Source organism: Psittacula echo (genome assembly GCF_963264785.1).
Source record: "Psittacula echo genome assembly, chromosome: 7".
Lineage (NCBI taxonomy): Eukaryota > Metazoa > Chordata > Aves > Psittaciformes > Psittacidae > Psittacula > Psittacula echo.
This window is the reverse complement of record NC_137740.1, coordinates 38,977,498-39,000,067: the sequence shown is the minus strand read 5'-3', so window position 1 is coordinate 39,000,067 and position 22,570 is coordinate 38,977,498. Positions and strand designations below refer to the sequence as shown.

The 22,570-nt window shown below is 43.9% G+C and overlaps 3 protein-coding genes across 6 annotated transcripts in view; 1 reads left to right on the top strand and 2 right to left on the bottom strand.

The window, feature by feature from the left end:
• Positions 1 to 238: 238 nt before the first annotated feature.
• Positions 239 to 5,307, bottom strand: LOC308223471 (protein C3orf33). 2 transcript variants are annotated; one of them, XM_080622525.1, is made up of 6 exons: positions 4,982 to 5,307; positions 4,838 to 4,897; positions 4,488 to 4,522; positions 3,551 to 3,704; positions 2,596 to 2,756; positions 239 to 2,098 (listed from the first exon to the last, which is right to left on the bottom strand). In XM_080622525.1, the coding sequence occupies exons 1-6, from the start codon at positions 5,160 to 5,162 to the stop codon at positions 1,832 to 1,834; spliced, it is 858 nt and encodes a 285-aa protein (XP_080478651.1). In that variant the 5' UTR covers positions 5,163 to 5,307; the 3' UTR covers positions 239 to 1,831. The 2 variants fall into 2 exon arrangements, with proteins under 2 accessions (XP_080478651.1, XP_080478652.1); XM_080622526.1 differs by lacking the exon at positions 4,488 to 4,522 and having other exon boundaries at positions 4,982 to 5,098.
• A 749-nt stretch (positions 5,308 to 6,056) lies between these two features.
• SLC33A1 (solute carrier family 33 member 1) lies at positions 6,057 to 19,803 on the bottom strand. 2 transcript variants are annotated; one of them, XM_080622523.1, is made up of 7 exons: positions 19,690 to 19,803; positions 18,160 to 19,312; positions 13,934 to 14,124; positions 13,094 to 13,278; positions 12,084 to 12,201; positions 11,035 to 11,250; positions 6,057 to 9,356 (listed from the first exon to the last, which is right to left on the bottom strand). In XM_080622523.1, exons 2-7 carry the CDS (start codon positions 18,908 to 18,910, stop codon positions 9,189 to 9,191), a joined length of 1,629 nt encoding a protein of 542 aa, XP_080478649.1. In that variant the 5' UTR covers positions 18,911 to 19,312; positions 19,690 to 19,803; the 3' UTR covers positions 6,057 to 9,188. The 2 variants fall into 2 exon arrangements, with proteins under 2 accessions (XP_080478649.1, XP_080478650.1); XM_080622524.1 differs by lacking the exon at positions 19,690 to 19,803 and having other exon boundaries at positions 18,160 to 19,320.
• A 98-nt stretch (positions 19,804 to 19,901) lies between these two features.
• The window catches only part of GMPS (guanine monophosphate synthase), a 30,898-nt gene continuing 28,229 nt past the window's right edge, over positions 19,902 to 22,570 (top strand). For both annotated transcript variants that reach the window (XM_080624372.1, XM_080624373.1), the window contains exon 1: positions 19,902 to 20,051. In XM_080624372.1, coding sequence (XP_080480498.1) covers positions 20,025 to 20,051 — 27 coding nt within the window. In that variant the 5' untranslated portion in view covers positions 19,902 to 20,024. The remainder of the gene's footprint in view (positions 20,052 to 22,570) is intronic.

Below are 22,570 nucleotides of genomic sequence, written 5' to 3'. Positions count from 1 at the left end.
GAGGGAACAAACTTGCTTCACATTTGCTCGCACTTCACCTCTGCTTGCTACAAATGTAGCATGCAGCTTCCTGAGATTTTGCTCTCAGCTTTACAGTGGATTTTTGTGATAAATCCTCTTATGACTCAGTAACAAAAGAGAGTGGAAAGTGCACATAGAATTATGTTTATTACATTATTATATTATATTTATATTATATATATAACAGTACAATTATACCCACTTTGGAAAAGCGCTTTCTATATAATAGGTGCAGGAACTGGAACCCTATGGGAAGTGAATTAATGCTTAGATCGAATTTGTAGTTTAGGGTTCAAAGTCAACTTTGAGTTTTGCTTCAGAGGATGCTACAGCTGATCCTGAATCCCTGTGGCATTCTCCAAAGGAAAGAGTTATGTGTAAACCACAGCAGTGGTTGGCCCAGCCCTTCGCTGTATAACGCATAAAACCAGGTGCCTCACTTTTTAGCAGGCATAGATATCTGATTTGCAGCTCCCGTCGAGCCCTGCTTCAGCCCACAGAACTGTTTGCCCTCTCCGCCACACTGGTTTCTTAACACTGAGATCTGTGCTGCAGGTACTTCATTGTCAGCTGCTCCCTGTGCTTTGCAAACACCAGCGTCACCCCTCAGAAGATCCAGGAACTAAAGCAGTAAAGAAGCACTAACATTTACTCTCACTTTAGGATCTCAGAATTCACAATTTTGCCCTAAGTCAGCAGAAAAAATGATGACATAGCAACTAATTGTCAGACAAGCAATGCTCAGCTATCAAAATTTTTTTATACCATGCTCTTCTCCCTAGTATTTCTTTGTCAGGAATTACACAGAAAGAAAGGAAATCTGTAAAACACTTCACTTTAAATAAATATTGGGACTGTGGGAGGTTAAACAAAGGTCAAGTGCTTGATATATAAAACATGTAACAATGAACATAAGAATTCAGTTTTTATTCTGAGAATATTTACAAAATAAATAATAATACACTCTCATACACTTAAGATGCATTTCCATATAAAACAAGAATAAGAATTTAAGTTCTTATCACAGTATGGTCCATCTTTTCAAACTTCACGTTAAACTTTTATTTGCATCTGATTTTAGACGTTTATGGAACCATCAGAAAAAACAGCATACGTTTTTCCTCTTCAAGTGAATGTTGTCTTCTATTTGGACTACTGACATATTAATTTATATTCCTTGATATACCAACTGATTTTTTTTTTCCAAGACATTTTAGTTGTTATGACCTTATCAGATGTTTAGGATCAGCTGTAAAAAATTACCTTTAATATCAAGAACAGTGCAACCCATTATTCAAGAGGAATGACTTTAAAACACAAATGATACAGAAAAGTAGCGTAAGAACAGAATTCAGACAAAATACTCGTGTGTAAATACCACAAGCTTTGTAAAGGTCTGAAAAGTTTTCTAATCAGTGCGGGCTACGTAGCAATGACACATAGCAGAGAAGCATTTAAGGCCGTACACTGTGAACAAGCACTCTGCACCTCTTAAAAACTGGGTTGTTGATTGCTTTCACCAGTTGGTTAGCAGAGATGTGCAGGTATTCAGCAGGTGGAAAACTGGGCAGCTAATTTAGGACATTGCTGTAGCAAAGCTCAGCTTCAGAACATTTTAATTTGTGGCCTGCATACTACTACTAAATTTCAATCCCACATGGGTTATAAAATGGCATTAAGTAACCATGGGTTTTCTGTTCAAGACAGGGACCCTCAAAATTATGGCACTGGTTTTTACCATAAACTTACACTTTACATCAAGCACATAACACAGGTAGCTAGTGTTCCTCCAAACAAGTCCCCTTTTTATTTAAACAGAGCGTCTTAACCAGCTCACAAATTGTTTCAATGTTCGTACAAATTTATTGTTACTTATACGATCTCTAATTCTTTCAGAGTAACTTTCTTCTTGCCATATTCCTTTATTTTTCTTCAAGGCCTTTAACTCTGCTCGAAGGAGTCTTTTGTGAAGTTTCCAGTACAGGTGGGAATTGTGATGCAGTCCTCTAATATGTGCCGTTCTGCCAAGCCCCTGTCTCAAGATCTCTTCATTTAAACACATGCTGAGAAATCGACCCTATAAAAAGGCACAATAAACATACTCCACCTTTAAAGTTGTTTTATTTATGTTTTTGTGTCAACTCCCTCTGAGATACAAGCTTTAGTTATGGCTAAATCTATACTCTGGCAGAAACAGCTAAAAGCTAAAAGGATTCTGGCTGAATTAAAAACTAATACTGATGATAAATATAGCATTTTATAGCTAAATATATAAATACTAAGACATTCGTGAGAGAACTTTTGACAGACTAAACATTAGGCTAATCAGAACTACACAATACAGCCTATTGACAGAAATAGGCTATACTGAGAGAAATACTCTGTCATGAATCAGTCATCAAAAACACCGGTCTTGAAATCAGAGCTGCAAATACAACATTTAAAATTCATATAAAGATACATAAATTATAAATAATCATCATCTTCCTTAAAGGTCCTGAGATGACTGGATTGTATAACTACAGTCAAACTCAAAACTGCAGATAAAAGAAAATTTTTTGTTGCTATATTTACCTTATTTACTAAAACTAGACACTCTAGTGCCAAGTCCTCCCTTCCCAGAAGTTGGAACCATATCATCTGCTGGGGTTTTAACTCTTGCTGTAACCAGGCCATGCCTCTTGGTGCCAACTCCACTCCAGCAAGTCTTACCAGTAGAAGACCTTTTGATTGCCCTGATTAGAGAGAGAAAGAACTTTGTTACTGAACCCAGCAAAGGAATTTCAGGCTTTGCACAGACCCTCAGCTGCTAGTAATGGATTTATTCCCATGGACTTAAAAGGGAAAAATAACCCATTTTGATTCCCCAAAGCACTACTTACTTGCAAATAAGAATTTGGTCTCATCTCTCCTTTAGTAAAAAAAAGTTATTAAAGATTGTGTAAGTGGTTTAATCTAGCTTCTTTCATTTTAAGCTATTTTGTTTTATTTTGCACACAAACAGAAAGAACTGCTTTCACTATCAGTCATTCTCATTTTATCTGAAAGGAGAGGAATAACAGGCAAGAAGCATTAGCACCCACAAGTATTTGCAAAGCAAGTGCGTGCCTCACAGGCTTGAGGGACAGCTTTCACCAGGTCACAGCAAAACTGTCCCCAAGAGTGGGTTTGTACGAGCAGGTGGCCAATCTTCAGGGTAAAAGAAAGCACCACCCCAACAGTCTTTTTGCCAGGAATGAGATGAGTTATGCAAGCAGCTGAACTGCCGGTGTGCTAGCTTTTTAGAAAAATATCACAATAATGATCCTGATTAATACAAATATTGTATTGGTGAGCTCTTTTTACAGGTCTCCTTGCAGTCCTTCATTCCCCGGCTTTCCACCTGTGAAGTACAGAAAGACCAAAAGGCAGAGGCAGGACTGTACTGTAACCCTTGCTCAACAGCCTGCCACAGCCTGTTCTCTGTGCAGCCATAGTAACAGCCCCAAAATTTCATTCCCACCCTTGTCCTTTGTGTTCTTCTACTCACATTTTCTCTGTATTGCTGTAACAAAAGGAATGCTAATGGGAATGTGTTCGACTTCCAGGCCTTTCTCTGTTATGCGATGTAATTTCCCCCGCAATTTCACATTCTTTTCTACAAACTCCACAGGTATATCCAAAGCCCTTGAAAACTTTGTTGTCTATTGATGGAAAAAAGACAAAGTTTTAAGGGAAAAAACCTAAACAAACAAACCAAAATCATAAAGCAGTAAATCATGCTAAATCCAACTTCTTCCTAAAATTGTTTGGCAAATTGCAATTATTAGACAGCACAGACAAGTATATATATGTGTGTATATATATCTATTTAATAGTAATCAGCTGCAGAAGCCATTATGTGCAGCCATTACAGACACTTGCAATGTTCCATGTTGTACAGGCCTTGCAACATCAGGGGTGGGCATGAAAGCAAGGTTTATAGAAAGCACAGAGAGCAACATTTTTGAGCAATGTGAATTGAAGTTCTCTTGATTCACTATGAAAAGGGTGTTTTGAAAGTGGGCTGAATGGCGCTAGGATAAGAGTGAAGGAAAGCCAAGATGTGCTTAAAGATGCTAGCAGAGAACAGACACACTGAAAACCAAGGTGGCGCAGGTAGAACCAGCACAGCCTTTGGTAAGGGACTAAAAGAGGAGAAGCAGCAGCAGATGCACACCTTTGAAGAGATCACAACAGGACTAAATTTGCTACTAGGAGGATCCAAAGGGGGCAGTTATGTGATCACACAGGGAAACTGCTTAGGAGCAGCAAAGCCTTGCCTGGCTGCACAGGAATGAAGCAGCCACAGGTTTAGTGGGCAGAGGGAGAAGGACGGGAGCTGGGAATGGCACAGCACCCAGAATTTAAGACTCTAACATCTAGAAGTGCCACTAGCCTTTTGCAGAGCACTGACACACATCTGTATAGCTGTGAAAAATACCGACCTGCTGATGTACTCCGGCTGGGACACACCAGCCCTCTGGAAATAAAAAAACCTTAGCCACCACGACTAAACTCAAAGATCTCTCTCCTGAACGTTATTTATTCAGACAACCTTCCCATCTGGGGTCCAAGCCTGTAAGTCCGAAAACAGACCACGGAGCGAGGAACACGTCCCGGCCCCAGCCGCGCGGCTGCTGCTCAGGCACAGACACGACTGACACCGCACCTTCCCCCTCCCTCCGGCGCGGAGCGGCGCAGGCCCTCCGAAGTCCCCGGGCCCCGCTGGGCTCCCCGCCGTCCGCCGGCACCGGGCAGAGCCCCGCGGAGCCGCGGCCGCCCCGCACCTACTCACCATACGCACGCTCCGGGCCAGCACCAGCACCCCGGCCACAGCCATCCCAGTGCTCAGGCTCTGCGGGCAGAGGAGAGCGGGGCTCAGCGGAGAGGCCGTGGCTCCTACCCCCACCCCTTACCCGTGCCCCGCTGGCCCCGTCACCCTCAGCAGGCCGAGGTGCGCGTCTGCCCACTCGGACAGGCGGGCTACGGCCTCCGCCGCGCCACTCCTCCGCTCCGCCATGGCCGAACAGCGCCTCCCCGCAGCACCGCCCGCTGGTCGGGCTGCCGGGGCGGGGACAGTAGCGGCCTCGGGGCCGGGCGCGGCAGCGGGCTGTACGCATTGGGCCTCCAAACCCTTGTTAGGGCGGATCTAGAGTCTCGGCAGGGTGGCACTTTAACGCGGCCGTGACGGCCTTAACCTCCCAAACCGCACCACACCTCACCGGAGCCCTGAGGTGCGGTACCGCTACCTGACAGGTCCCCTGCTGCACCTCGGGGCACCATCTGAAGAGAAAACTCACCTCTGGAACACTTCCACACTCACATCTGTTGTTTATTCTTTTCCCTGCCGTAGTTCATAACAACTACTTGTGACTCCTTTCCAAACAGCTCTAGCCAGCTGTTTCCTCAGCTGCATCAAACGCCCACCTCTGTGATGCACCTCTGTGGGCTTCAAAGAAATACATGCATTGTAAGAATCACAGAACCGGGGAACATTTTGGGTTGGAAGGGGCCTTAAGGATCACGTAGTTTCAACCCCCCTGCCACGGGCAGGGGCACCTAACACTAAAGCAGGTTGCTCAAAGCCCTGTCCAACCTGGCCTTGAACACTTCCAGGGATGGAGCAGCCACAACTGCTCTGGGCAACCTGTGCCAGTGCCTCGCCATGCTCACAGTAATGAATTTCTTTGTAATATCTGATCTAAATCTAATGATAATAATATTCTAATTATAATAAACTGGATTTTGTTTACACAAGTCTTCCATTTAAACCCAGTTCTAGGTTTCTACATGAACAGACCATACATGAGACAATAATAGTAACAGTCACAAATCATGGTTCCAAGAGAAGCAGATATTTAGTTGGGAATTCATAACCCAAGGCAGCAAAACCCATACTTGAGTCAAAAAATTTTATCTAAGCTTGAAACTAAAACAAGGGCAATGAAACAAAGCAGCTTTACGGAAAAGAAAGAAGTGGAAAATGGGCACTGGCAGATTCCTCAGCACCTGTAACAAAGATAAAACGTAGAGCTGGTATTTTAAAACAAGAACGGCCAGTTGTTTTGATGGTGCACCGGCAGTGCTTAAGTTCCCAAGCCACCAGACTGGCACGCTCTGTCCTCAGCTGTTTGCTCACGGGCTGGAGGAGACAGGGCACAACAGCAGCCTGATCCCATTTTACACAGCTTGTTGGACCTTACACTTTGCTGCACGCATGCTCCTTCTGGGCATGGGAATTATAGAACTGAATTCTGGAGTGCTGGTATTTGCTGCTTATGAAGTCTTGGGAAACAAGTCCCAGCTGCGAGTGCAGGTGACAATGACTTTCCTGCATGGTAAGCCCCTGTTATGACCCAGCACTGGGAGAGCTGTCCACTACCTCTCCTCCCTGTGTCCTCCTACACCGACCCCTTGGTCCACCCTCTCCCCTGGGACCTGATCACAATGATCCTGCAGAGGAACAAAAATCAGGACAAACCCTTCACTGACAAAAATCCAGTTTCTGCCATTTCACTTTTGCTGGAGACAACACACATCTGACTCCCATGACTCACTCAGGCCAGGTAGGAGCACAAAGCCCTGCAGTTACCAAGTGATCTACAGCAGCACTTGGAACCATCCACCTTCTTGAACTCCCATTTAATAACACTCTCAAGGAAGAGGTTGGGTTGCCACTTCTTGTCTTTTTTAAAAGTTATTTTTTTACTGTTAGAGATGTTTAAATCGACAGTAATTATAATCTTAAAAAAAATTAAATCACTTTATACTAATGTTAGGAGAAAAAACATAGTGAGACCTAAGTTTACCGGTTCTTTTCAGCAACCTGCTAATGGGCTGGTACAGTAGGACCACTTCCAATTTGTGTTACAAAACAAAAACTCTAAAGCACCTAAGAATATAATTTCTCATATTCTTCACTTGAGAAGTTTTTCCTCTAGTTCAGAAAAGTTAATGAAAAAATATATCTTTAATTGTGAACAAGATGCAGTTAAAGTGGCTCACTGTTCCAGTAGAAACACAGAACTGAAGTGCCTTTTACATAGTTAATCCAGCAGAGATGATCTGCTGAAACCTGTGTCCACCATTGACTATGAATCTCCAACATAGTCTTACGTTATTTTTGTGCTTATGCAGAGGTGAAATTACATGACCTCTCCTACAGAGACAGGCAGAGAGAGTTGGGCTCATTCAGCCAGGAGAAGACTCCAGGGAGGCCTTTTAACAAACTTCCAGGACCTAAAGGGGCTGACAAGGAAGCTGGAGAGGGAATTTTTACGAGGGCATGCAGGGACAGGATGAGGGGGAATGGCTTTAACCTGGCAGAGGGGAGATTCAGATTAGACATTAGGAAAAAAAAAGTCTTCACTATGAGGGTACTGAGGCGCTGGCACAGGTTGGCCATAGCAGATGTGGCTGCCCCACCCCTGGCAGTGTTCAAGGCCAGGCTGGACAAGGCTTGGAGCAACTTGCTCTAGTGGAAGGGGTCTGTGCCTGTAGCAGGGAGGCTGGAATTAGATGATCTCTATGTCCTTTCCAACCCAAATAATTCTATAACTTTCCATCTGGGGAGTAAAACCAATGTGATTTTATTTATCTTGACTGATGTACAGCTCAGGGCTTGGTGCTCTGAGAAGAGGGAGAGGAGGCAGAGAAACAAGGCTCAGTGCCCAAGGAAGCACTTGGTCACTCTCCACTTCTGAACACCTTCTTGCTCCTTGTGTCATGCAGACACTTTGTACCCATGTCCCCTCCAGCCAGTCAAAAGTCACTATTGATTTACTTTTCCCAAAAAACATACAGTAACAAAAGATCCATAAGCCCTTCTGGAGCCTGGAACAGCGAGCTTAGGATACAATACTACAAATATTGACAAGGCAAGAAACACAGAATAGAAAAAAAAAAAAAAAAAAAAATCAGGTACCTTTCAAAGGGATTTTTAATAGCTTTCTTTTTTAATAATGATGTGCTATATGCATGGAACAGTGTCCAAGTGCCCTCTCTCCAGGCATACAGTGTGCTTGCTGTACATCACTAAGGCACTCAGGAGGGAAGTAACTTTTGAGAAATGCAATGGGAATGTTTCCACCACACAACATCAGTAATAAATTTCTGTAGCAGCTCTACCACAGGGTTTATCTCGTCCTATTTATGTGACACCAAGTCATACACCAACTCGCTTGGAGTGTTTCAGGTTTGTCGTCACCAAATCACTTTCAAAGGCACTGATCACCTTTCCTTTTCACTAGCTGGGAAGGGTCACATTTTTTCCCACTGATTTTGAAATTGAATGTTTGAATTTTAGTCACATACAGGAACCAACACTATGGATTCATTCCCTCATAATAGCTGCCTTCCAAGGGCTTTTTTGTGTGCTACCTGCTATGCTATCCAGTCTATACCTTCAGAACTCAAGGCTTAAAGTATTGTGCGTTATTCAAGTCCTACCTTACAGCATTTTTTTTTCTCAAAGAAAGTACCTGAACGTAAATCAAAATGCTTTGAAACAGCAGAAATAAATTAACAAATGTAATTTGTTTATAAAAATATTTTCTTATAAATCTTTAAAGCTTATAAAAGCCAGAAAATACATTTAAAAGAATCTCCGAAAGATTTCATCCTTTGAGGTGTGGTCACAGTTCAGAAAGGGAGAAGATTTTCCACAGACATTTCACTTCTATCTTCCCGCAAGGAATTCTGTAGTACAACACGCTTAACCTACATGTCAGACTGCCCTTGATGTCCTTCCCCGGGTCAATGCCCTGTGTCATATCATTGCTGTTTGAAAATTAAGAGTCATAACTTAATTGACAATGCTGCTGTTCAGACAGACATGGCACAATTAGCTTTTCCATAGGTACTCTATGGAAATTCAGGCGTTAGACCAGCAGCTACGACTGAAGCTAGAGCTCAGGGATACAGATGTAGGACGCAAGTGTCATTTTTTTAACAATTACTTTCTGAACTTACATTTTCGTATTAGCAGGGCAAGTGGTATCACATACAACCATACCACTGACTCAGTCACCCTTTTTGTCAGTGATGGGGCATTTAAAAATACCTATATTCCTGTTTATTGATTATGAGATATGTCTTTGTAATAAAACTAAAAAGACCTTGCTAGTCCATCCAATATTTAAACTGCATCAATTACTCCTCTTGCATTTCCATGACGACTGTCCTTCATCCTGCAGCTTTTTGAATTTTGGGCCCAGTATAAACCACCAGCCAAATCCCAGAACGACACAGATGATGGATTCCACGTAGTAACCATCCAAGGTAGTAACACAGGAACCACCAGCTTTTGTGCAGAGCTAAAACAGAGAAGTAGAAGTTGATGCAATAAGTATTCTCTGGGTCACACAGAAACAGACTTCCAGAAAACAGGCATTAGATATCCACTGCTTTTTACTTGCATTTATTTACCCTTCCTTCATTTGTATGGAGTTATGAGAGAGGCTTTTGAGCTTATCATCACTATGAAAATAAGAAACTGTTATGAAACATTTGGGAAATTGAGCATATTGGCCCAAGGGGCTAACTCCAGAAAACGGAAGCTGCCCAGCTGCCTCATGTTGACCTGAAGGTGGGATCGCTGTTCTTAATCACACAAAAGGAAAGGTTGGTTGTTTTTTTTTTTTTTTTTAGTTCCCTAGCCATCCAAATGGCTTCTTTAGAAACTATACCCTTGCATCTCACCACAATGGTATTACAAAATGCTGCATATGTCTGGAAAAAACATGCCCAGGATGGTTTATAATGCAAATCTGGAAGACAAATACTCCAGCACTTAAAGGGTAAATATATAGCACACAATTGTTTCTGCTATTGTTCAGCTTCCCATACTACCATAACCCCAAGATAAATCAATCCTCTGTGCTGAGATTCTGCCAGCACTTTCATTACTCTTGGACATGTCAAGATCAGATTAGCAATAAAAGGGGAGTGGTGGCAGTGGTGGAACATTACCAATTGAGAAGCTGTGAAAAAAGATCACAGGAGTAACGTGAAGGAAGAAGTACTTAAATTCAGCACAAGTCCAGGGAACCTAGTAAGTGGTAAGCTAATGAGAGGCAAGCTGAAAAAGCACACACTGTGGAAACAGCTTCCCCTCTGCAACTAGTAAAAACTGCAACACCAGTTCCAACAAGTCACTTTTGGCCTCTAGAACAGTTTGTGTATTTAGAGAACCTTCACATCTAAGAGTCCTGGGCATTCTAGAGCAGAATAAATCTCAGTCATGTGCACAGATAAAAGTCCCCAAACCATAACACCAACAAAATACCCAAAACATTTCCACCCTTCCAAATAGTCATGTTAAAGTGTTCTCATTAGTGCATGAAGCGGTGAATTTGAAACCTCGCTTTCCAGGCAGTTTTGCGGCCTGTTTCTTGACCTGTGTACAGCAGCACAGCAAGTCCTTTGTTCTCTTCCACCAGGCTCCCAAAACTAGGAAAGCTGCCAAGTCACACCACTCAATTTCACGTGGAAAGTGAAGATCAAAGAAAGCAAAGGAACATCACAGAAGGAGGAGGTATCAAGGCATCCAGATAGGAAGCCTCCAGAAAGACAGAAGGTACAAAAACTTAACCTACCCCAAAACTTAAGGGACTTGTGGGACAAACAGCCTGCCAAGAACAGAGTGCCTAATTACACAACTCTGAACTTACAAAGGTTTACTCTCAAAAATGTAACTACAGCCTCCTTATACCATAGAGAATGTGGCACCAATCTAGTGCTTCTACCACCAGCTTTTCATTCTAGCCCAGAAAGAAATGGATAACTACTCTGCAATTGCAAATCTTTGGTAAGATGTTAGTTATTAAGAGCACACAGACAAAACCAGACAATTTTATCTAACAGGAAAATTAGCTTAATCAGGAGGATTTTTTAAGCTATTGGCTACAAAGGTTTTCAAAGGTGAAAAAATACTGAGAAACAATTTAATGGAGAAATAATTGAATAGGGACCTCCTCCACCTCCAAAACTTACTTCTGCAGCAACTGTAGTTCCACAGGTCTGTTCCTGGGCCCCTGCACACTCTTTCACTGTGAGTGGGTCCACAAGCCAGAGCGCAACAGTGGAAGGCCAGTTCCCCCCAAGATTTGACACAGTATTTAGGAGCGTCATGTAGGTTCCTCCAATCAGTGGATCGCTGACTTTGGCATTGAAAGCCATTATTGCAACATACATGCTATACAGCGTAATCTATAGAAGAAATAAGAAAACCAATAACAAATAACAATAAGGTGCAGACAATGACAACTAAAACCCCTAAAAGATTACTAGAAGTAAGCAATATTGATTGAAAAATAATCCCAACACCTTAAAATTGCATGAGAGAGAAACTACTTCTGCAGTCTGCCCCTCTACCAATACCAAGAAGTAGCCTTGCCGCTTCTCTCAAGTCAGGCTGAAACAGACCAAGCCTCACCTGCACTGGAATGACTCAGGTTATCAATCTGAAGTATAAGATGACCAGCTAAAATAGCACAGAAAAATAAAACTTTTGCATTTAAAATCAACTCCCAGTTAGTTGCATATGTTTTAGTTGTGATCCAAAGCCCAGTTCGTATTAGGTGCTTGTTTTCCAGGCCTTTGGATCAGATCCATCATGACATTCCTTCAAAATCAGTACAGTATCTTTTTTAGGACCAGGATCACATAACTTTATGGATTTGCATAATAGGCACAATCATCATGCCTCTGAAACTCAGTCAGAATGCTGGGATTTCTCCAGCTCCACCATGCTTTTCAGCTTCTGGGTTTGGGAGAAAAAAATACCCCAAACATCTGGGAAACAAAAGCAGATATTGTCAACCTAAAGTAACTCCACAGAAAATGTCCAATGGAGCACATAGAAGAGGGACAAATATTACTGCAAGAGTATCGAAAGTAAATATAGCCATACAGCACACAGGTCAGAGGAATTATAGTGTAATTAAGGACAAAAGCAAGTTCACAGCATTTATAGTCCTCTACTTGACTGATATGAAATACCCTCCTGTTACCCTCCCCTTCCCACATGCAACGTATGTTACCTGATGTAAAGCATAACTCAACAATACTACAACATAGTAGTAGATAGGAAATCCTCCTTCATGCTTTACTTTAGGAGTCCACCATACCAAAAAAGCAAATTCCAGACCAAGAAGTAATCTGGAGGAATAAGAAAGATAATTTGTAATTCAAGTAATTCTTCCTATGTGTTTCATTCATGTGTTTCCTTAATACAAAGCAACCATCAAACATTTATACATACAAAGTACATTAAAATAGTTTATATCTGGTTACAACTATTTCTGTCTTAGAATTGCTTAGGTATAAAATATTTACAATTTCAGTGCTTGTCAAATATTTAATTTTGTCTTCCATATAAACATAATTCACTGCCAGATCTCCTACACAAGCTTTCTCCCATGCCCCTTCAAGATATCCAACCAAATTCAGCCCAAGCAAGATGTACTTTTCTTTGTGTGTATGAAAACATACATAGTTGCATAAGAACGTGTTAAAAGTGCAGCTACCTCTTACAAACATGCTACATGACTTAATGAGTAACTGCATTAGGTTGCTGGATTCATTTGGTTTAGAATTCCACAAGCAAACTCCTACATAAAAAACACCACCAAAATGAAATGTCTTTTACTCTCAGTCACCTCAGTAAAGCATATCCCTCGGAGATGCGCCAAGTGACTTGTTAGTGCGTTCTGCCACTCTTATGTTAGGAAGCACATGTAATTTTACAGGTACAGTCCCAGATCTAGAGCAATTCATGAATAAAGAACTATTGACACTGAGTAAGAACAGGAGAGTACTGCTGCAATGCTGTTGTGTGTGCATCTTAAAAACACCTCATGTTCTGTTTTCCTATATGTGATACTACATGAATTATCTTCAAGGCACAAGACAGTTCAACTTACTATGAGAATTCCAACATGCTTCCTTGTACCTGGAAGTCAGAGTTACACAAGAAATCTTATAATCAGTCTGAGTACACAAATTACTACATTTCTATCAAATGAGATTTTTTTGTTTGTTTGTTTTTTACCTGAAAGGCATAGCTTTGTAAAATGTGTTCAGTGGCTGGGGGCCTGCTGTGTATTTGCTGATAATCAAAGGCAATATTATCTGTAATGGAACCATTGGAACTGCTAGCAGAGCTAAGTGCTCTTTCGGGACTCCCTCTTCCACCAATTTGAGTCCTGTTACAGCATCTGCTGCTGAAAATCCAACCTGCAGCACAAGTCAGACAAAATAAAGTGAGGAAAGCAGTGATAGTTTAGCTAGAAATTCAGTTTACTCAGTATTAAGTAAACTGAGAAACATGATAGATTACAAGTCACTTCCATCTCTGATGCATTTTCCAAATAAACTCCGAGACACATTCTACACTTGCACACTCTTATTATCTGTGCCAAAACCAGACCGAGAGCATTAAATGTAGCAATGACATTCACGTCCCATGCCTTAATTTCTGTTGGCATCTACAACAGCCAAGAAGCAGCAGTGGAAACCTAGTTCATGCAGAGATGCAGATTCTGGAAATGGTATATAGGTTAAAAGAAACATTTTCTGTCTTTTTAACTGCAGACTACACAAACAGCCTAACTGTTTAAAAATGTTTAAAAGTAAATTACTTTAATACTAGATTGCAGTCAAACTTCTCTTTAATGCTTGTGTAAACACTTACAAAAGCTGGAACAAGTTTCCTCTTGTACAACCCTTCTTGGCATGATGATATAAGCAATTCTACCCCAAAGTCCATGTGAAAATTCAGAACTCTGATGACAACCCCTAGTAAAACTAACAAGTTACATCACAGGGACTTGGCAATCTTTCAGATCCTGATATCATCAGCATCTGACAATTCATATATGTATTTACTTACTTTTGCTGTGAGAATCAAGAGACAGAAAGTTAGAACTGCTGGCATCTTGATTATTGAGAATAGCAGCCTGTATGTATCAGTAATGCCTTTTGTTTCTTCTTTTGTTGGTATTAGTTCCTTGTTTTCCTTTTTCAAAAAGGCAACCAGTGTAGTGGTAATTAAAAAGACAGCTCCCCAGAAAAACAGGAAATCTGGAGGGGGAAAAAAATGGTAAAATAAAAATAATAAAAAACTTTCTAACAGCCATCGTTAACACTTCATTAACAATTCACTGAGCATCTAAAATGCAGTTATTTTGCAAAAATATAAACCTAATAGTAATACACATTACTCATTGAACCTCCTAAAAACAAGCATTAAAAGCAAGCCACAAACACATAGCTATGCACAGTAACTGACAGCTCTTCCCTGCCTCTCATTCTGTGATGATACATTTGTTTGAGATTGGAGACAGAAGAGCAGCAGCAGAGCAGCTCACTTCCCTGCTGATCTGTGTGTTATTACCACAATGAGCACGTTGGAGAAGAAACAGAAGTAAGAATAAAAATTTTGAAGGATTATGTGTACAACTACTAAAAGGTGATAGAGGAGGAACAAAATAATTCATAGTTACAAGACAGGGGAAAAAACTTCAGAGGAGTAAATCACCTCTCCAGCTGATTTACTGTGTAGTCAGGTAACTAGTCTGTGCCTCAGTTCTATACTCCCTAAGATCTATCTACCATCTGAAGGAAACAAAGACTTATACTTGCAAGTGTAAAGACAGCCTGATGAAAGTTCTTACACATGTTGTAAAGAATCACTCAAATATGTCTGGTTTAAGTGGATATTATACTTGTTAACCTTTATGTGCTCTATTTTAAGCAGATACAATATTTGACAAATGATGCTTCTGAAGACAACAATAGTAAAAACACAACAGTTTTTTATGGCAAGTACTTTTTGAGTTAGTGAGTGGATTAATTCAAGATAATCCTATCCTCTACTTCTGTGAAAGAGGCAGGAAATAACTCAGTAACATGCAGAGGGGTAAGAAAGAAGTAGCCTTTATCTTCCTGACCATGAGCAACTCCAGAAGCCTCACCGTGACTTGAAATAAGCAGTGAGGGCTGGTGAAGGGGCAAAGACAGCACAGAGTCAATTATTAGTTGCTTCTTACACACAGAAAGAGAAAAAACACATGAAGCTTTAAGAAAACATGAGAAGACTACTTTAGGTATATCCTACCATTCTCATTATAAAAGAGAAAAAGGCATTTCAAACCATTCTCTGCTTCTTCCATACCTGCTACTTTGCCCTTTTCTAAAGTAAAGATGATCTCATAACCAATGCTGCCAGACTGCTTTCTCCTCTGTAGAAAAAAAGGTATCCTGAACACATACTTTTAAGTAAAAGATGAGTTTTCAGAGTCATGCTAATCACAGCTACTGTCTTCAGAAGACATACAGGAGAGGTACTCTAATAATAGAGCCAAGCATAATCACCACAGTGAGCAGTCTACAATGTGAGGACAGGAACAGAAATAGCTTTAAGCATGATTGCATGAATACTCTTGATCAGGGCAGCCCTGTCAGCTGCAGTAATGCAGTGATACAATGGCTGGATTAGCAACAAAACAGCAATCACAGAAAGCCATGTATATAAAAAAAAACAAATCCAAAACAAACCAAACCCTTTCATGGTTGTAGGCAGTTTACACAAACATAAGGTACACTTCATTTCAAACACAGTGAAGTCCACTAAGAGGCTACAAACAAAAAACTTTAAAAAAATATAATTTACACAAAGTATTTCTAGCACAAAGTTTCTGGTGCCACCACTGTTGTCTACTGCCACACCCTACATTTGTCCCTGCCCCTACACTGCTACTAACAAAATAAACCATTGCACTGGGACAAAGCAAACTTTTGAACTAGACCAGGGACAGACCTGGCTGGAAAATAACCATCAACAAGGTGTGCATGGGCTACAGGTGTTTCATCACAACAGCTTTAACTAATTCTATGGCAATGCATCTCCTCTCAGGAAAAGGGGCACAGCAGTCACTGGCCCATACATTTGGGCTGCCTTGAAGTGGCACCTTCTTCTTGCACTCACACTTTACCTCTCCTTCCTGCTGGAGCAGGCATTCACATGACTGCATGGTAAACTGGGCAGGAATCAAAAGACCCAGCCAGTAAGCCTTTAAAAAAAGTAATTTGAACAGCCAAGACCTAACCTTACATACATGCCCAAATAAATGTGTTTCTCATTTTCTTCCCTGGAACTGTAGCCTGAAATAACATAACACAGCATTTGTTTTGCTGAATGGTTTTACTTTTTTTCCATATTATTTCCCAAAGTTAACAAGAACAACTAATGCTGTTGCTTCTCAACAGCTTGAGGCTGACAGGAGTCATGAAGTGTTGATGTGTTCTTTCCCCAGCATGGGTACTCAGCCTATGATGAAAGTGGTCAGAAATTTGAACCAGCAGAAAACTATCCACCTTTTGAAACTGTAAAGTTTTCTGCTGCTTTAACTGCCTGAACTGGTTCATCACAAGCCCTGCTAGGGCCAGAGAGGTACTCATGTCAGTGAGCTGGTTGACAGTACTGCTGCTCTACAGCTGCTTCAGGAGAAACGAGGGCACGGCAAATTGTGGAATATGGTCACATGAACAATGCAACAGGAATTTCTTGCAGCTCATTTTACTATCCCCAAAAAAATATATCCTGCAACTATACTGTCAGAGTTATTTGATTTGCTAACTCCACCCAGGTTAGTATTCCAGGACAAGTTAAACAGGTCATGTTGCTGGTTTTAGGATTATTGTTATTTTTTTCAAAGACAGCACTCTTACAATAGCATCAAATTCATTTATACAAACAGTACTGAGAAGAAAAAAACAACCCAACCCAAGAAAACAACAACAAAAGGACAACAGTGTGGACAAATCAAACTCCTAAATACAACAGTGATTTGCAAGTTGCATCAGCAGTTAGATATCAGCCTGCTGCTGCAGCAAGAAGGAAGAGATACGCCAGCACTGACAAACTACACAGTAAGGGAAAACCAAGGGAAGCAATAAACCAGCAGTGTTACTTTGAGAACCACTCCATGCTTGTTGACACATAGACTAGACATAGGGTTAGCAAAAGGAATGGAAGAGGAAAGCTAGTTAGCAACTGCAATAGCTGCATAGACTAAGTACAGCAGTTTTGGAATCCGATATCCCAATTTATTAATAAGATATGTACAGGACAGAAAGTAAAAACTAGCTTTTGAACAACAATTTAACTCAGTTTTGGCATACCTTTTCTCTTAGATGATACAGGTAGAAGAATCAATGTAAGAGAGGGAAAAGAAACTAAAATTGTGAGACCTTCACTGCATGGTCACTGTTAAGACTGCAAACACAAGTGGTGCCAGTGTTTCCTGTCCTCCCATAAGCTGAGCTGGCTAAACTCAACCTTAAAACCAAAACATGTGCATTTTAAACACCTTCCAGGTAATATGCCTAACATCTTTCTTTAAAAACCAACACATCTTTCTTTAAAAACCAACCCAAAACAACAAAACCGCCACCATCACCAAAAAGCCCAAAACAACACCCAAGCAACCCCTAAACCACCAAAGAGAAGACATACCTAAACTAATAGCTAGTTATGGTTGGTTTACCAGACTTCATTTAGTCTATTACCTAGAAACCAAAGTCCCCTTTAATACACTAAAGTAGGGCCTTCCTTCATAAACTGGCTACACGGTCACCCCTGAACACTTGTCATTTCTACTTCTGTGAACAATACTATCTTGTAGGAGTTATTTTTCAACTCCTCTTTCCTCCCAGAGATGTTCTTAAAAGGCCTCCTTAAAAAGAAGCAAAGCCTTTGGTTTTTCTGTGGGTGTTTTTTTGTTTTTTTGTTTTTTTTTTTTTTTTTTAACAAGTCATTAAACAAGGGGGTGGTGGTGGGGAATTCTCTCCAAAGTGTTTAGGTCAGCTATGACAATGACAAGGCAAGTTTCCCACACTCTTAAGCCCAAGGAAGTCTGGAAGTACATGTAGGACTAGTCTCTGCCAGCCTCCAGGAAGGCGGTGCTTTCTCATGGGCAGGAGACAAACCAAACCTGCTCGGTTCAGACTGCTCACTTCGAACAGAGCTTCCCTGAGCTCCTGGGTCCACGTTCAGAGAAGAAGCATCCCCATCCCAGCATCAGCTCGCACAGGCCGGCGGTATCCAAGCAATACCTGAGAGAGTAACAATCCCTCGAGGCTGGGGCTGGAACCGCAGGTACTTGTTGCAGAAGGAGGACGACTCGAGGGCGAGGAAGAGAACGTTGCCCAGGAAGTAGCCAGCCGTCTGGCCTACGGAGTTGCAGGTGGAGGCGTAGCCCACGTTCTCCCTGGACAACATGGTGAGGGCCCAGCCGTCCACTGCAATGTCTTGCGTCGCCGCCAGGAACTCGAAGAGGAAGAAAGTCACGGTGAGGGCCACCACGTCGGGGCCCCGGCCCTCCCCGTCACCCAGCAGCACATCCACCTGAGTGGACATGTAGATCATGAAGAGCCCCAGCACATACTGTGTGGGCACCAGCCAGGATTTGCGGCGGCCAAAGCCTCGCAAGTAGACGGCGTCCACCAAGGGGGCCCAGAGCAGCTTGAGGCTGAAGGGCCAGAACACGAAACTGAAGAAGGCCTGTTCCGTGTAGCTAGCACTCCTGCTCTGCAGGATGAGAGGGACACTACCTGCCAGTCCCAGCGGGATGCCCTGAAGCACGTACAGCACCAGCAGCAGCAGGATGCTGCCCAGCTCCGCCCGGTACCCCCGCGCCCTCCGCTCCGGCGGCAGCAGCACCTCTGCCTCACCGCCCGGCAACCCATCCCCGCAGAACGCCAGGGCGGGCGGCGCCTCGCTCCCCACGTCCAGGCAGTGGTGGTGATGGTGGCTCCCAGCTCGACGCTGCCGGCCGCCCTCTTTGGCCGCGATAGCGGGCGACATATCTTCAGCAGCGACGGCGGCCCCGGGGCCGCGCTGCGCCCGCAGGGGCCGAAACAGGAGCTGACGCCGCCGCTTACTAAAAGCTGCACACAGGCCGGACAGCTGCCACCCCACCCCTTCCGGGCATGCGGGCACTAGAGGCAGGCTTGGCTGAGCCTCATTGGTGCGCCGCAGACATACGTCAGGTACCGTCCCGCCCTGCTGGTGAGGCGGCGCTGCGACTGTGTTGGGCGGGAGCGAGTGGAAACACCGGTCCTTGCGCCTGCTGAGTATGCGGGCCCGTGGGAGGTCCACGGTGCTGTAGGAGGCCGTTGTCGGGCTCACTGGTGAGCAGTAGCGGAGGAAGGGCGCAGGAACAGGACAGCTTCAACAGCGTGGCAGTCTTTGAGGAGTTTAAAACACCTGGGAAACGGAAGGATGCTTCAGGCGTTAAAAACAGACGAAAAACAAGATATAAGATACACTTCTAGTGGTCTGGTCATGATGTAGTTATAAATAACGCATAACAGTGGCATCCCCTACAAAACCCCACCCCTTTAGAATGAAAATTGTACATTGATGCCACCCTTGGGACAAAATCGCTCAGAATGGGGCGGTGCAGGCGATATAATTCCACGCATAACTGTCTGGACTCCCTGCCCTCGCACCACTCTCAGGTCCTTCTCTGCAGGTGGGGTTGTGGGAGTTCAGCGAAAGGGGTCACAAGCATTTCGAGAGCGTTTCTGGGAAGCTGTGCGGACGCAGCTGCCTCCCTTAGCAACCTGAACCATTAACGATACCCTCCGTGCCGTCCGGGACTCCCTGGCTCCGAGTCTGGAGCTCGGGGGTCAGCCCGGGGTACACCACAGCCGTTACTGCCCCGCTGTTCCGCCCAGTCTCATGCACTCGCATCTCCAGAACCCAACGCCCCCGACCGAGCCCGGCCCCACGCTCCGCCCCTTCCGCCGGAGCGGAGCCGGCGCGGGCGGCTCCTCCTCCCCGCGGCGGAGGCGCAGCCGGGCGGCATTAGCTCATCGCACGGCGGCGGCTTCTCGCGGCCCTTTCTTCCCCCTTCCCGCTTCGGGGCCGCCTGCCCGCCGCTCCCCGCCCGTTGGAAGCGTCCCCGGCAGACCCCATGGCCCTCTGCAACGGCGACACCAAGGTCAGTAGCGCCGCGCTCCCTCTGCTGCGGCCCGCCCCAGGACGTTGCCAGCCGCCTGCCCCGGGCCTAACGGGCGCTTTGTGCCGCCGCTGCTGCTGGGCCCGGCCTCGGGCACATGGTGCGGTGAGCCTGACCTTCTCCTCTAGCCGCTTCCCCGGGGGCTGCCGGCGGCCCTGAGGAGCAGGCCAGGGAGCGGGGCTGGGCGGGCGTGCGGCCGTGAGGGCCGTTGCTGTCCGTCCGCTACGCCGGCACTTGGCAGTGGCCCCTGTGTCCCGCGCCCCTCTGCTCCTCGGTCGCCATAGCGGTTGCTCTGGGAAGATTAAGTAATGCCACAATGGCATTTCTTTTGAATATTGGCTTGTGAGGTGGCAGGGTCTGCTAGGTGCCTTGCACAGCCCGCGAGGAGATACCGAAACAGGGCTCTCGGGGGTACGGCCAGCGCCTTTCCTAGGAGGGAGCCGCGCTGTTTGGCTGTCACATCGCAAGCAGAACGGTTAGTCGTTCGGGCAACCTGAGAGAAAAGTTGGTTTGTTAAATTGCTGCAGGAGCGGGCAGGCAGCCCATGCTAGTCCTTGTGCTGGTCCATGACCCCCAGAGTCATGCCACTCCTTTGGTGTCACTCCGTGTCTGGCTTGCAGTGACAGTAGCAAAACAGATGCGTGTCAGAATAGATCTTGTATGCTGGGGTGACAAAATGACTCGTGTGCCTGTATGAAGTTGAAGCTTTTTCTTGTAAATGTAACTTCTGAACCCAAACCCTGCAAGTTGCCTCAAGCTGCTTCTGTAGTACGATGAAAGCCTTGTTCTATACTTTTATCTACCTTGCAAGAAGAAGTGACTGAGGATTTTTATTAATTGCTACTGCTGAACCCAGGACACCCAGTTGGTCCCCAATTGAGTTTCTGATGTGCTTTTCCCTGAGCAGTGACACAATCTCCTTCTGTGTCCCGGGCTGCTCTGGAGGACTCCTCTTTCCTGGGGTGGTTGCACCCAGAGCAAGCCGTGTGATGCAAAGCTCATCTTCCAAGACCTGTGCTCTCACAGGAAGTGGGTAACGCGAGCAGCTTCCGCAGAGGACTGAGTCCCAGCGGCCATTGGAAATCTGCATGTGACTTCTGTATATTAAAGTTTGCCTGAGATAATGGGTTGGGGGCTGTGTATCAGTCTTGAGGATTGCCAGAGTTTGAAGGAGTTACTTTCCTGTTACACTTTCACAAAATATGAGTAAGTATTCTTCTACCTGCCTAATTTTAATACCACAGGGAAACAATTAAGCTCTTGTAAAACCTGTGCTGACTTGAAAGTGCTAGATCAAGGCTCCTTGTTTAGGCATGTCCTAAGTTATTAATGTGGGTGAAAGCTGAGGGGTTGGACAGAGGGGCTGCTGCTGCACACTGGGCTCTGCCAGGTGCTTCTTGGTACTCCAGAATATGACTGTTCATTATGTTAGTGTGGTTTATAAATTGCATTAGTGAAAATCACATGAGCAGGTGGGTGTGTGAAGTGCTGAAAAATTCCCTGGTTCTGCAGAAGTGGGCCATTAGTAACCTGCAAGCTTAGTTTAAAGTGCTAGGTAGGTACACCAAGAAAAAAGATACGTGGTGTCTTCAGCTGGTCATGCTAACATGATGGCAGGTTTCCCACCACAGCTTGTTCTGGAACTCATAATTTCTTTTTAATGTATATATAAATACTCATATATGTATATTTGTGTATGGTGTGGTCTTCAGGGTGACTTGTGATTTAAATTACATGAATATAGGTCGTCCCCCCCGGCTTTTTCCCTGGGCATACACAAGTTCCATTCTGGTTTTAGTCCAACTCTCGGGATGTCAGAATTGTGCCTCTGCTGTGCCTCATCACCCTGAACTGTCTTGGACAGAGGTCAAACCAGCTTAGAGAGAAGTTTTCACAAATAGCAAGCTCTGTAGATTTTTGTGAAAATAGACCAGGAGAAGACAAGGAACTCCAGTTATACCCCTACTGAAGGATGGGGGAAAAGAGCTTTTATTAGAAACTGGAGAATCCCCACTAGGAAGAGGTGGTGGCTCCATCAACCCTCTACTGGCAGGAGTTGGGCTGCCTGGTGTCCTCTTCATCTTTCTCCTGTCATGTGTATGGTACACAAACACATGAGCTAAGCTGCCATGTTGGCTGCACGTTAACAGCATCTGCTCCTTTTTTGATTTTTATTAAAAAAAAGTTTCCCGTGTTAAATTTGGGTTAAAAATCTCTAGGCTTGGAACTGTGCCTTTAAATAAATAAAGCCAGATCCTGTACTGACTTACGGCCTTTCTCCTTTTTTTGTGTGATTTATGGTAGTGTTTCTATTGGACTCTGTGCAGAGCTGAACCTCCTTACAATTCTATGTTAGCTCAAAAGTGAAGTACAAAAACTCTGACACAGTCTGTATGGTGATAGTGCTTGTGTTAACTCCAGGGATGGGGCTTTCTTGGATGTGTGCTGGGGACATGCTGCAAAGTTGGCTGCAATGGGCAGTGACTGGGAGGAAATGATTT

Excerpts from the sequence above, each read along its gene's own strand:
- SLC33A1 (XM_080622523.1), bottom strand. The coding sequence starts at position 18,910 with ATGTCGCCCGCTATCGCGGCCAAAGAGGGCGGCCGGCAGCGTCGAGCT. Across the intron at positions 14,125-18,159 it reads AGGGATTGTTACTCTCTCAG|ATTTCCTGTTTTTCTGGGGA; the intron begins GTATTGCTTGGA and ends TTCCCCCTCCAG. Across the intron at positions 11,251-12,083 it reads TGAGTTATGCTTTACATCAG|ATTACGCTGTATAGCATGTA; the intron begins GTAACATACGTT and ends TTTCTTCTATAG.
- LOC308223471 (XM_080622525.1), bottom strand. The coding sequence starts at position 5,162 with ATGCGTACAGCCCGCTGCCGCGCCCGGCCCCGAGGCCGCTACTGTCCC. Across the intron at positions 3,705-4,487 it reads CAGCCGGAGTACATCAGCAG|ACAACAAAGTTTTCAAGGGC; the intron begins GTCGGTATTTTT and ends TTCCATCAATAG. Across the intron at positions 2,099-2,595 it reads GTCTAGTTTTAGTAAATAAG|GGTCGATTTCTCAGCATGTG; the intron begins GTAAATATAGCA and ends GCCTTTTTATAG.